General features: G+C 42.6%; 1 protein-coding gene across 2 annotated transcripts in view; it reads right to left on the bottom strand.

Moving 5' to 3' along the window:
• The window catches only part of MYO3A (myosin IIIA), a 103,294-nt gene that overhangs the window by 27,409 nt on the left and 61,356 nt on the right, over window positions 1-14,529 (bottom strand). Inside the window, exons 20-26 of one of the 2 annotated variants that reach the window (XM_083579211.1) lie at window positions 11,337-11,490; window positions 9,959-10,047; window positions 8,951-9,080; window positions 4,952-5,031; window positions 4,748-4,789; window positions 4,040-4,117; window positions 710-915 (exon numbers count right to left, since the gene is read on the bottom strand). In XM_083579211.1, the coding sequence (XP_083435337.1) occupies window positions 710-915; window positions 4,040-4,117; window positions 4,748-4,789; window positions 4,952-5,031; window positions 8,951-9,080; window positions 9,959-10,047; window positions 11,337-11,490 (779 nt within the window). The remainder of the gene's footprint in view (window positions 1-709; window positions 916-4,039; window positions 4,118-4,747; window positions 4,790-4,951; window positions 5,032-8,950; window positions 9,081-9,958; window positions 10,048-11,336; window positions 11,491-14,529) is intronic. The other variant, XM_083579212.1, reaches the window with a different exon arrangement.

Here is a 14,529-nt window from a genome sequence, read left to right as displayed (position 1 = left end):
CTGTTCTCCAAGACTTTTCACCCCCACTTTTTCAGAAGCTTTCCCAGCATCAAGGGATGATTTACACATGCTTGTCAATGCTGGTTGACTTTAACGGCAAGCGATGATTTGCATGTGTGAACAGATAGCTGGAGGGATGAGGGTGGCGCTGTGGGTTAAACCACAGAGCCTAGGACTTGCCGATCAGAAGGTCGGCGGTTCAAATCGACGGGGTGAGCTCCCATTGCTCAGTCCCTGTTCCTGCCCACCTAGCAGTTCGAAAGCACGTCAAAGTGCAAGTAGATAAATAGGTACCGCTCCAGTGGGAAGGTAAACGGCGTTTCCGTGTGCTGCTCTGGTTCACCAGAAGTGGCTTAGTCATGCGGGCCACATGACCCGGAAGCTGTATGCCGGCTTCCTCGGCCAATAAAGCAAGATGAGCACCGCAACCCCAGAGTCGGCCACGACTGGACCTAATGGTCAGGGGTCCCTTTACCTTTACCTTTTTACAGATAGCTGAAGATACAATACTGCAGACAAAACGTCTGTATTACCTTGCATCACTGAAAGGGCAAGACTTTTCAGTGGTGACATTTCCCACCTTTAACTGGCAGTTGGCCCATGTGCAGCAATCCAGTGTAGAAAAGCCTGAGTGAACCAGAATCTGGTTTGGTACTAAAATGTCATTTCTGGACACAGTCTACCAAAACAACATTTGTAAAGGACTTACCGCTCTATGAAGTTAGCAAAGAGAATACGGTGAGAATAACCCTGTCTCCTGATCCGTGCCGTTTCCAGAATTCCCGTGTAGCGCAGCTGTACCAATACCTTTTCTCTGTCATATTTGTTTGCCTGTCGATCATTGTTCGGCTTAATGCAGCGCACAAAGTGAGGTTGGCCAACCACCATTTTAGATAACAAATCCATGAGCGAATACTGAAAAGGAAATACGGGGAGAAGCCTTTGGAAGCCCTTCCATACAGTGCCTTTCTTGTGAGTGCTCAAAAGCTTTGCAAAAGTTGTATTCTTTGAAATCTGTTTGAATTTTCCTTGCACCAGATTAAGAAGATTATGGGCCTGCCCACATTTTATGTAGGCAATTGTACAGTACACTGTATTTGCGGTACCCCTGTAATGCATCTGGTATAACACGCGGGCAGAGAATTCACCTATAGTAGGAACTAGTACAGTTGCACTGTTCCCATGCTGAAAACACCTACATCCTATCGCAGGCACATAATTTCACAATTTATTACTGCCCTAAACTGTACTTTTATGGCAAATTCTAGACTCCAAAAGCAAGGTTTGGTGCCCTAGTGGTTGAAGGTGTGGGATATACATTTATTAAATTTATTAAATAAATAATACTTTTTCAAATAGGTTGCATATGCGCTTTTGATTGTTCCAAAGAAACTGAGAACATTCATTGTCTTGACTTTTCCAACAGGTGAGTAAATCGTGGGGTTGCTTTATGTACTGTACTGAACTGGTTTGTAAAACAACAGTGAAATTCGTAAAAGTTAGTGTTGTAAATTGCTATGTAGATTCTTAAGAAAGGCTTGAAAAGCAGTGCCTGCAGCTTATAATTTACAACACTTGTGTCATCTTCTGGCTGATATGCACACTGTCACTTTTAAGCACTACTTCTTGGTTGCATACTTCTATGCTCAAAGTCATGTAAGAAATCTCAGTATGACCTTTAGTGCTCAGAATTATTGATCCTATTTTGTTGTGGCTCGTGGCTTAAAACAAAACATTGAAAAAGGGGTCTGTGGCCCCCTGTCTATTCTGCAGCCTTTATGAGCAGATGGGTGATGTAATTGCCTGTTGACAAGAAATTGTTAATGGCAGTTATGGCATAAAATGATGTTCTGACAGGTGTTCTGGAGAGTGTTTCCAACGCAGATTCTTATGCAAAACCAAGGAGCTAATTGTGCATCAGGTTGACTCAAAGGAAAATAACAGCAATAATGGAATAGCGCATTATTCAAATGTAAATTCAAAAAGTGCATTACGTTCTCCTTTGGTTGTGTATTGTAGAGTACCAATTTGGATGTGTACCACAGAATTATAATATTATCAGTGACATAATAATGAAGCCCAGACAACTTGGACAAAGCAACTGTTAAAATGTTTGGCAGTGACACATTTAAGTGCTGTTATGAACATTAAACATGCTAACAAACTACAGCCAGACTCTTTTTCTGACTGCCATTCTGTCCCTGTGGATTTCGGCCTCTCATATAAAATGGGGCCTGTTCAACCAATAATATCAACTATATTGTATTTTGCTTAGGTCAGTGAAGCTTCTGTCTCCCAATTGGCTAAGCTGCTATAGAAGCATAACAGGTTCAGCTTTCCTGGGATCTAAACGGTTTTTGTCATTTCTATGTGAGGAAAGGAAAGTTGTCAGTTTGATTGGGATTGAAATCCATGGTAGCCGTGGAAAAAAGAGCTAAAAAAACCCCTTCCTGTGTTTTTCTACTTGACTAGAAGGACCACCTCTCCTGGTATGTCCCATGGAGGACCTTACGGTCTTCAAACAAAAACATATTGGAGGTCCTGGGCCACAGGGAGGTTAGGCTGGCCTCAACCAGAGCCAGGGCTTTTTTGGCTGTGGTCCCGATATGGTGGAATGCTCTGTCACATGAGACTAGGGCCCTGTGGGACTTGACATCTTTCCGCAGGGCCTGCAAGACAGAGCTGTTCCACCAGGCCTTTGGCCAAGGCACAGTCTGACCCCCTCCTTTGGCAATCCTCATAGAACTCAAGCCCAATGGTTGCCATTAATTTGATTCTGAATTGATTTTAGAATGAATTGATTTTAGAATGCTGTGTTACTTTTATTGTTGTTAGCCACTCTGAGCCCAGCTTCGGCTGGGGAGGGTGGGATATAAATAAATTATTATTATTATTATTATTATTATTATTATTATTAAGCAGTTCAAACACGGAAACCATTCAACTTCTCTACAATAGAGAGAGGAACCTTAGCTCAGAGGGGCCTGGCAGAAGTCCCCAGGTTCAGTCTTCGGCATCTCCAGTTAAAAAGGCTCAGGGACCAAGGCCAGGAAAGATCTGTGCCTGAAACCTTGGGGAACCAAGTGTTGCCCATCAGTGGAGATAATGCTGGGTTAGATGGGCTGATAGTCTGACTTAAACGGCAGCTCCTTGTGTTCACATGGCTGGAATCAGCAACTGGCATGGGCAGGAAAATTCCAGGGACCATGAGACTTGGAGGATCAACTGTGGCTAATATGGGTACCCTTCTACTAAAAAAAAAAAAAAATACTGAGAAAACAAGAGCCAGGTGAGATGGCCCTGTCATCACATCCCCTGCTAAGCTAACTTGCGGGTGCACCAGAGAAACATTGGCCAGCACCTAGCCTCCCCCTCAAGGTCACATGGGAGATGAAAAAATATATATCAAAAAGCCGGAAGAGATATCCTGAAATGTAAACATCTGGAAAATGGCAGAGTATCAGTTTGAAGAAGAAGAGGAGTTTGGATTTGATATCCCACTTTATCACTACCCGAAGGAGTCTCAAAGTGGCTAACATTCTCCTTTCCCTTCCTCCCCTACAACAAACACTCTGTGAGGTGAGTGAGGCTGAGGGACTTCAAAGACGTGTGACTGGCCCAAGGTCACCCAGCAGCTGCATGTGGAGGAGCTGGGACACGAACCCGGTTCACCAGATTACGAGTCTACCACTCTTAACCACTACACCACACTGGCTTGAGTGAACCAGGGTGCCCTGAAGTGTTTTTCCTCAAAGGAGAACCTGTGGCCCTCCAGATTCACCCCCCCCCACTACGTACTGGTCATGCTGGCTTGGCCTGATGGGAGTTAGAGTCCAACAACAGCTGGAAAGGGACAGGTTTCCCACCCCTGCTTTGGATATTCTAATGTCAGTCTAAAGGCTTTCAAGTTCCAAATGAATTATCTTATCCCTAAGGAGAAATAGAACTATTGCATCTATAGAGACGGGCCCAGAAATCAGCAGGCTGGCTGCTGCATAAATCATATATATTAAGAGGAAGAATAACAGCTAAAGCTTACTCTGAAATATGAAGCAACTGTCTGCGTTTTCATATTGGTTGTTTCCCTCGGATGATGCGTGGAATCCTCTGGCTCACTCTATATGTATCAAGAAAGAAAATAGCACCTCTTATCTATACAGTGTCTGAAGCTTATTGCACCAGTTCAACAAAGTGTCCTCTTAAAGAACACTATTAATAATAAAAAAATAGTCATCCTAAGCTGCAGATGCTACTGAGTAATCACTAGGAAAGTCAGAGGTTATTACACTAAAAACATTACAATACTTTATCACACTGTACACACATGCAGAAACACACACATATACTGAACACAGTTTGATAACTGAACATACAGATAGATATCTGTTGCAAACGCATTTGAAGGAAAAATGGTTTGTCTAGATTTCTCTCTTTCTTTTTTTTTAAAGATCAGGACTGTTAACATCCTGCAAATAATAATTCTGTACCCTTGTCGCAATGGTTGTTTTCAACAGAGCCTGATTAACCCCACAGCCAGAACCTTGGTATGCTCTCATTTTAAATAAACATACCAATCAGGAACACATTTACTTGGAATTAAAACTTCAGTGTAGTCCAGGAAACATACTTGCAAGGAAGCAGGCTTAGGGATGAGTGCTAAGGACAGTGACAGCAGAGAATTAATTTAGTTTTCCCTGAAGTAGTTATAAAACTATAGTCAGAAAGAAGGGAAATGTAGGTTTTTTACCTCACGGAAGGAATACGAATTGCACAACACAAAGAAATCCAGCTAAACAGAAAAGAAAACAGGAGAGAGAAAGAGAGAGGGAGAGAAACCAAGGTAGGGGTTACTTGCTTACTTTTTTTTTGTTTTGTTTTAGTAGCAACAACAACATTGCCCCTCTCGACTTCAATATACAGGTCCAGGCAGCTGCCCATGCGGTTTCCTTACCTTAGTTTGGCTGATTGATTTCTGTGGCGTCCATGTCTGGTAGTTTATCGCACTCTTGGTTTTCGTATGTGCCAAGTTACCTAAGAGAAGAAAGAAGGCACCTTACTCAAAATGTCCACCCCTCTATATATTAGTCCAGGGATGAGCAGAAGGTTGATCTACTGGGATAACTCTCAGAGACTTGCAATTGATCCGAAAGATTTCTGACTCCCAACTGTTTGACAATAGCAGTGGCAGAACGACTACCTCTCCCTATGACTGATGAAGTGGAGAAAGCTTTGGCAGAGGTCACACACCCAGGAGGTCAGAGCCTCAACACTCCCTTCCCAGCAGTGGTGTTGCTTGCTGTTTACCGGAGGGAAAGGGCTGAGGGAGCAGGGAGATCAGGAGTGTGCGGGTGCACTGGCAGGAGTGACAAATTGTTTCCACTGGTGCACCTGCACTGTGCAAACCTCCTTTGCCCCCTCTCCCTCTGATGAACAGCAGTGACACTGCTCCCAGGAAGTTAGCATTGTGGTTCCACCCAACTGGGCAAGCTGCTTCTGAGTTTGGAGCAACCAGGAATAGCTTTCTGGGTGGAACGAGAGTACGTTCAGCTCAGTTCTGGTACTCAGAAGAAACCCCTGTGCTCAGCATCTGCTTAAGCAGCACCATATTCTTTAGTTCCAAGTGAATGTATTTTGCCTCTCAGGGCTCTAGTAAAAAACAACAAAAACCAGTGGTCCCCCCCCTAAAAAAATGTTTGGGGTACTCTCATTTTCCTACTCATATTGAAATACTGCCCCTCGATGAGGCCAAACTTAGATTCACAAAATGTTTAGGGGTATGTATCCCCCCAGAAAAAAGCACTGATAACACAGTAGATTCCATAGATTGAAGTCTGCCCTCCATGTATGATTATTATTAACAAATTTATAGACCAGATGAAACTTCTTATGTATGCAAGCACGGCTGTGCAGATTCTGTTAGTCCAGAAATGGAACTATGCTGAAATGGCAAAACTTACAGGAAGAATAAGAAACCAGGAAGAGGAGGTCTTTAATAAAGAATGGGGAAAGTTTATAATTTATTTGAAAAACTATTGCAAACAGTTACACACATTGGTAAGATTGACAGAAAACCTGTATCAAAAATTTGAACTATGGAATGAAAAAGGATTTATCAGAATAGTTACGAAAGAGATGCAGAGGTGAAAATCATTAGATTAAGATCCACAATGGGGTGAGGGAAGTCAAAGGGGACTACCGTATATTTTATTTATTTTTTAATTCACTTGTTTAAATAAAATAAAAAATACAAAAATAAAATTTATTTAAAAAAACATAATACATGTAGCTTTCAACGAGCCACAAGCACATTCCTCATTTCCCTTTTGCTTGTGAAGAGAGAAGATAATGAATACTTGGCATTTACATTTATTCTCCAAATCTTATTGATGTGATTACAGACACCAGAGCCCCCCTTATCACCCTCGCCTTTTGTGGAACTGCACTACCTTAGAGAAGTGACGGGTGTGTTCTGCATCATTTTGAAGCATATCGTACAATTTTATGATGGCCTACCAAGCTCTAATAAAAACGAGGAACAAGTCTTAGAGTGCATTGCCCACGCTGGTGCAGGAAGCAAAGAGGGAGGCTATATTAATGAGCATTTTAAATGCCCTTATAAAGGGTTTATTTTTATGTTTTGCATTTATATCCAACTTTTTTCTCCAAGGAGCTGGAGATGGCATACATGGTTCTCTCCCCCTCCTTGGGTAATCCCCACAATAACCCTGTGAGGTAGGTAAGGCTGAGAGACAGCGGTTGGCCCAAGATCACGCAGTGAGCTTCATGGCTGAGTGGGGAATTGAAAACCTAGTCGCCCAGATCTTAGTCTGACATTCAAACCACTACACCACAACTGCCTCCATCCCCTGCAACTCTATTGACAGGCCCCCACCTGGTCCCAGAGCCAAACCGCAGCTGCTCCGTTGCCTGCCTCCTGATGGACAGCTGAGCAGCCTTTGCTAAACTTTCTTCTTTGTGTGGACTATGGTAGCCTGCAATTCAGATAGGGCAATGCGGACTAGCAGGGCCTAGTCTGCTTACTATGTGATTTGTGGGGACTTGATGCACCCAGTTTAGAGCATTTGCTCCAAGATTTTTTAAAACCCTTGACTATGAAAAATTCTAATCCCAAATGCCTTCTATAAAGCGACTTCCTCATTACAATTCCAGAAGTGGCTTCAATTATGCAGAATTTAAATATAAATTAATCTTGCAGTTGGGTACTTGGGGGGGGGGGGAACAAACCATATACACTTGTGGGAAAACTAATTATGTGCTGGCTGCTGAAATAATTGACAAATAGTGCATAAGCATAATTTGCATTTTTCATATTCTCATGCCATATTTGAGGTGAGCAGTGACAAATATGACTAGAATGGCTGACCAGCATTGCCGGCAGCTTCCTTTCAGCTCCGCCCCCGGGGCCGCAGCCGATTGGTTGGTGGTGCAGGTCACCTGGATGACGCCACAGCCTACGGGGACAGCCCAGGGGTCAGAGCCATGGTTGGCGTGACCCCCTGGGTCAGGGGAGCCAGCGATGGGTCACAAAAGCCGCCCACGTCATGACTGGTGAGTGGTCACTGCTGGTTTACTTATATATGTGGTTGGTGGATAATAAACATGAACCAAGCACTATGCATCCTTGGGGGGGTGGCAGAGGGTGCAACTGGAGCCTGAGAGAATGTCAAATGTAAAGAGAAAGAAGGTATCTTTTTTCATATGTGGTACCACATATGGTCCTGTAAGATTGCAAAAGCCTTCTGGGAAATGATCCATAATGAATTGAAAATAATGTTGAAAACAACCTTTGTTAAAAAAAACTAGAAGCTTTTCTTATAGGTATACTTGGAGACAAGGTGCCGAAAGACCAGAATAAACTATTTATGTATCCAACCACGGCTGCCCAAATGATATATGCCCAAAACTGGAAAGAGGCTTTGGCCCCCAAAAGAGACCATTGGCAATTAACATTGATAGATTTCACAGAGATGGCGAAACCTACTGGAAGATTATGAGATCAAGACAATAGACTTTTTGTAACAGAATGCGGGAAACTGAATACATGAAAACAAATTGGAAACAATTAAAAACGTTAGCAGGATTGATATAAACAAGAGCAGTAAGAAATTTATAGGAATTATAAAGGATAAATTTGTAAAAAGGATAAATTTGGATTTGCAGTAAGAAAATAAGAAACTGTAGAAGGGGAGGGAGGGAAGTGGCAGTAAATATTTTTGATTTGTGTAGATTTATATTCATTGTTGAATATTGCAAAATGGAAAAAATATAATAACAAAATAAAAGAATGTCAAAAGAAGAGTTCATATTTTTTCTTTCGAGTCCTTCCTTTATTATACTACGGCCAATTTCCCCTGCAACATAGTGCTACGCAGGAGTAGGGGCATAGAGTTGCACCTTACATTTTCTTTACTGGACGTTAAGCAAATAAATCGTTCCCCCATGACTTTTTAGCTCAGCTGCTTTGCACACAAGAGGTCAAAGGCTGAACTCTTCACATCTCCAAGTAGGTATGCCAGAGACACCTGCTATAAACCCTGGAGAGTGGCTGCCAGTCAGTGTAGACAATAGCAAGCTATATGGACCAATTATCTGACTCCGTGTAAGGAAGCTTTCTTGGTTCCTAGTCTCTGAAACCCATGGAAGTGCAACAGCTGAGGCACAGGGGTTCTGCAGCAGGCCGAACTGTGTGGAAAGAGGGTAGGACATGTGGAAGGACGGCTTGTAGGGAATGTTTCCTGGATGAGGGCAACACATCCGCTGCGTAGCCTTCATTCTGCTGCTCTTTTCCTGTGGCGCTCAGTAACATGGCAAATGCCTGCTTCCCTCCATGGTAAGGTGGAAGATGCTAGCCCAGTTGTGAACTCAAAGGCAGGCAGCACCTAACACTGGACCTGTTAAAGGGTAGCATTAGTACTGTAAGACACATTACCTGTTTTTGTAAGAGGGTGGATTACCAGTTGCCGAGTCAAATAGTTTTCCGAGGATCGCAAGAGCAGTACAATGTCAGCTGGTAAGGTGTCTCGGTTTTTGTTCAAGAACCCACTTGCGTTATATAGAACCTTAAAAAAAAAAAAAAAGGACGGCAAAAGTTATACAGCAAATTTCCTTACGTTGACCAATACTTCCATGTAGGCCTACTGGTTCCAATGTCAAAACATTCATTAAAAGCTACAAAGTGGTAACAATCTACAGCAGTGGTGGTAGTGTGGAGATGCTGAGCTGTTCTCCTGACACTGTCCTTGCTGCTTACCTGTATGGGGCTGTGAACAGGGTGGTGGCATGGTCAAAACTGGACCTCTACCACCCACCCAACACTCCTGCCGATGTGCTCATGTGCTGCTGACATTCGCACCGACCTGCCTCATCCCAGTGCTGCTCAGGTATGCTGCAGTGATGCTGGTGTTAGGAGGGCACGTCTGCCTCACCACATGCTTGGCTACTGGTGACGTATGAACTGGGCCTCAGGCTGTAATCAGAAAGCTGAATCACTTGCTACCTCACCCACCAAGTGATCAGCATACTTCTGATCCCTAAAAACCTAACATGCCTACAATGGGTCTGTCAGTGAGTGAGGCGCTGCTTCAGGTAGTTTCCAAATTTGTATTCCATTCCTTTGTTTTTACAGTTGCATTGCTTATGCATGCCTTAAACAGCAAAAAGGATGCCATGACTGTTTGTTTTTGGGCTGTGATACTGGAGGATTTCTCTCCCAGCAAAACTTTTTTCCATTTATTGGGAATAATATAAATGATTATTCTCAACCAATAACATTTAATTATCTGAAGTCTCATGTCCTCATGTGCCAGAAAGTAAACAAGTATCATGATATATTATTGAAATTATGCAATTTGACAGTGTTCTATAACCTGCTTTGGAAGAATTCTGCTTTGATAAGTAGCCTAAAAAATATTTTTATAAACCAAACAAATAATTTTACCTTCCCTGCATAATGGTAAATCCCAAACGTCAAGTCTATTCTTTTTGGTCTCCAGAAATATTTTGATTTCAGGTTGTCTTCAAATTTTTCTGTAAGGGAAACACACAGGTTTTATTCTAAGGGAATAACATAAATGCACTTATGCCCATGGTTGCTTTCCACCACCTATTCCTTCTCCATCTGCAAATGTGTGGGCATGTGCAGATGCTTCCATAAAAACTTCTAATGCCATTTTGGTGGTTTCTTCTCAATTGATGTCATACAAATGGCCAACTGGTGGTGATGGGCATAAGACGATTAACTGCAGAGTCTAAAATTACCTGGCTGCACTACTGCATGTAACTCACCCCTGCTGTAGACAACACTGAGCTAGTTAGTCTGAAGGTGTCTTTCAGTAAAAGGCAGCTTCCTATGTGTGCTCTTCCCAAAGGCACAATAATAATAATGAATAATAATAAATTTTTATTTATACCCAGCCCTCCCAGGCCGAGACCGGGCTCAGGGCGGCTAACACTGAATATAAATACAGTAAGGCAAAGGTAAAGGTACCCCTGCCCATACGGGCCAGTCGTGACCGACTCTAGGGTTGCGCGCTCATCTCGCTCAAGAGGCTGGGAGCCGGCGCCGTCTGAAGACACTTCCGGGTCACGTGGCCAGCGTGATGAAGCTGCTCTGGCGAGCCAGCACCAGTGCCGCACACGGAAACGCCGTTTACCTTCCCGCTATAAAGTGGTACCTATTTATCTACTTGCACTTAGGGGTGCTTTCGAACTGCTAGGTGGGCAGGAGCTGGGACTGAACAACGGGAGCTCACCCCGCCGCGGGGATTCGAACCGCCGACCTTACGATCAGCAAGTCCTAGGCACTGAGGTTTTACCCACAGCGCCACCCACGTTCCTATAAATACAGTAAAAACATTCAAAACAAAAACACAAACAAAAAACCCCCAAAACACACACACAAAAACAGTTGATTAAAACATAAGTTAGAATACAGTTTAAAATGCAGCCTCGTTTTAGTGGTAGCCTATAGATCAAAGCCATAAGGAGAGAAAACGTCAAACATTCTCCAGGGCCAACTATTCATGCTTGTGCTACATGGATTTTTCCCAGCGAGGGAAAATTTATATACAAATCCCATATAAGGGGTTCCATTAAAATAAATAAATAAATGAGACACAGAATTGCCACTGGCACCCTTTGGTCTATTCTGATTGGCAGTGGTTGTCCAGAGGTTGAGACTGAAGTTTTCCCTGACCCTAGCTGGAGATAGCAGGGATTGAACCTGGAACCCTTTGACAACGGAATATGTAAACACAAGGAAATGCTCTTTAACTTGGACTGTTAATACCTTTAAGTACAAGCTGCAAATGGCTTACCCACAAGCGTCTGATCAGTGGCGCGAGGAAACCGGCTTTCCTCATCAAGCAAGGACAATAATCCCATTGGTTTTTGCAGGAACATATCTAACAGGGGCCTGTTGTCTTCATACTCAATAACTCGTGCATCAACGCCTTCGTACAGGTATTCATTCTGCAACAGAGGACAAAATGTGCTTTGCTGAGCAACACTGCAAAGTGCTCATGTAAATGAAGAACACAGAAGGGAGTCGGTGCTTTTAGCACCCCCATCCCCGGAAATAAATCTGTTCTGCAACAAATCTTTTATCCTTAGTTTGGGGAAAACTAAAGCCCCTGTTTCCCGTCAAAGGCATTTTTATGACCCAAAATCTCCACACTAAGTATTTTTAAACCTACAGACATGATTCTAAGATGACTAAAACATCGCCATGATCCTCACATGCACCAGAACAAACACTTCTGTGTCGTGCTGATAAAAGGTGTTCCTAAAATAGTCAATTCTTGTGAAAAGTAGACAGGTTGACAGGGTTGAAAATGCAGGGGTGTGTGGGATATTAAACCACTATTTATGAGTTCTCAGTCAGCTTTTGTATGACAAAAGCACAGTGTCCCCACTGATGTGACATACTGACAGGAAATGGCCACCACACAATAACCTCCCATCTTCATTAAGTCTCTAGATTCTCCATCAAGATTACCAAAAGCAGCATCAGTGAGCACTAAAGGTGTAGGTGAGGTTAATACCTGCCTCTTACAGTAAAGCTGTAGAGGAGTACATTGAGTGGGAGCTGGTTTATGTGATTTGTGGTGGCTGGTGATTCCCCAGCGTTTTCTCAATGGGCTGAAATTGGCGTTTTTGCTCCAATTAGCAGGATAAGTGCCAATTTTCATTATATTTTAGCAATATATTCTATCTTGTTGGGTTTTTTTTTTTGTAAACCTCTTTGGAAACTTTGTTGAAGGGTGAGTGGTTAATTAGAATTATAGAATTGTAGAGTTGAAAGGGACTGCTAGGGTCATCTAGTCCAACCCTCTGCAATGCAGGAATCTGCTTGAACGTATGACTCAGATTAAGAGTCTCCTGCTTTCCCAACTGAACTATGGGTGGTATCTCCACCTCTTTATATATATAACTGCAAATATGTGATAGGTTGTCATAGCCACTATGATTTGTCCAGTTAGCATTGCACACATAGGAGCTGTTACATTAAGTGACCAGTGCAAAAGCAGCTACAGCAAATAGCTTGTATCTGAGCCATTCAGGTTAATAGTCTCCTTCTCTTGGTTATAATGATATGTGTTATGTGGGTTAAGTGCATTTTACAAATATAAATATATTCTGCCTCTAAAGCAAAAGACACATTAAGCAGTAGAGTAGCCATCTGGAAACCACTTATTCAAAGTGCAGTTAAAGGAGTTATTTTAGATTATAGCGTATTCCAAAGGGACAAGCCTATTTATTACCTTATTTGGCACTGTAAAAGCCTACTCTTCCAGGTGAGAGCTGTTTTTTCCTCACTTATTCTTGTGGTATGAAACTGGGAAGAGTTTTTACTAAGCCACCCTTGAAATGGCAGGATGCATGCTATGAAGTGGGGGAGGGGTGGAGGGAAAGAATAACATCTCTCCTTCTTCCACTATAAAGGGAGACTTCTGGGGAGTAGAAAAGGTACCCTTTATATGGCAATTAAGCTGCACTTTGGTTCAGAGCAGAGAGCAAGCTCCGAATCTACAGCACAGTGGAGGAAATTTTCAGGTAGGCAGTAAAGAGGTCCTTTCCTTCCTCTTCTTCCTCCACAAACCCTCCCCCAATGCTCTCCAAGTCTCCTGATTTAGGCTGCTAAGAGCTCGTATTAAGAGTCTGGGGGTATCTAAATTTAGGGTTCTTCCAGATGACCCTTTTAAAGCATTCATCCTGGCTTGCTTGCACAAAGCTTGTGGGAAGAATGTAAGCAGGACCAGAGCTCAACAACTGAGATGCTTGACATATAGCAACTGTTCCATGACAAGCATCCATCCTGATTTGCTTGATGAACTTCTCATTTGTTCACCCTACGTGTTCCAGTGCATTCCACTGCCATTTTCCTACCCACAAAAAAGTCAATTTCTTTGCAAAAGCGGATTTGTTGTGCTGCGGCAACAGAGTGCTTTAATCCACTTCAATGGCACAAACCCAGCTTGCCCCGGTATGCTCCTGAATTCCTCCCACAAAATACTGACAGTCTGGGGGGGGGGCAGCATAATAAAAAAAAGGAGTTTACTGGATCGAGGCTTATAGTCAGCAGTTTCTGTAACATTTGCTCTTTTCCTTGACTGGGGAATCTTTTCCTAAACAAATACCCCACTGCCATTTTAAACTGTTAAATATTCATTTTTCACCCTTTTAATAAGCTCCTGAAGTCTGTTCACTGACCCTTCAAGTTCATTAGCATTTTGGTAATTGCACTATCTCATTTGGCATCCGTCTTAAAAAATCAGATTAAACTGTACAGTCAGACTAACCCCCCCCCCCCCACCTTTTGAATTGCAATAAATTTCAAAACTGAAATAAAAGCAAATTGTCATTTCCCTCTCCCACAGAATATTCATGGTTAATATGCTTGTTGGCAAATGATTATAAAAGTTCCAGGTTTTTAAAGAGCTGCTCTGTATGATATTCACTTAAAAAAAAATATTCTGCTGCTGAACCATAAATTACACAGTACACCTTATTCCTCATGAAAACAACATAGCATTTGCACCAAACCTATTATCACTGTGTTCTGTTGCCTGGATACTGTAAATGGGAAGCCTAATGTAGTTTTAGACGGACATTTAAATTGCAGAAAGCAATCATGCAGTTCTGCATAGAATGTATTATAAACAAAGCATTTTACAGTCTTTGGTTGTTCGTTGGCTCTCCAAGAGAAGTTGTAGGTAACTTCTCCTAGATAAAATTGGGTATGGGTTCAAAATTACCAGGCTCACTTTCACCACACCCACCCACAACCTTTTAGCCTTTGCATTAAATGCTCTTTTTACATGTAGAATGACCTTATCCTTAAAAATTAGCGGGATAGACAAAAGAAAGTACTTCATGCACCAAATCAGGTACTCCCTTAAAGAGGAAATGTATTGCAGTGAGACCTGGAAAACCGACACCCTGTGTTGTGGGTGGGTACGACTGGTCAGCCACAACACCCGATTGGTAGGTCCCTCGAAGCTGGGTACA

This window comes from Podarcis filfolensis, assembly GCF_964270895.1.
Source record: "Podarcis filfolensis genome assembly, chromosome: 12".
NCBI classification, from domain to species: Eukaryota; Metazoa; Chordata; class Lepidosauria; order Squamata; family Lacertidae; genus Podarcis; species Podarcis filfolensis.
Note: the sequence above shows the minus strand (reverse complement) of the source record. Positions and strands in the feature narration are given on the sequence as shown.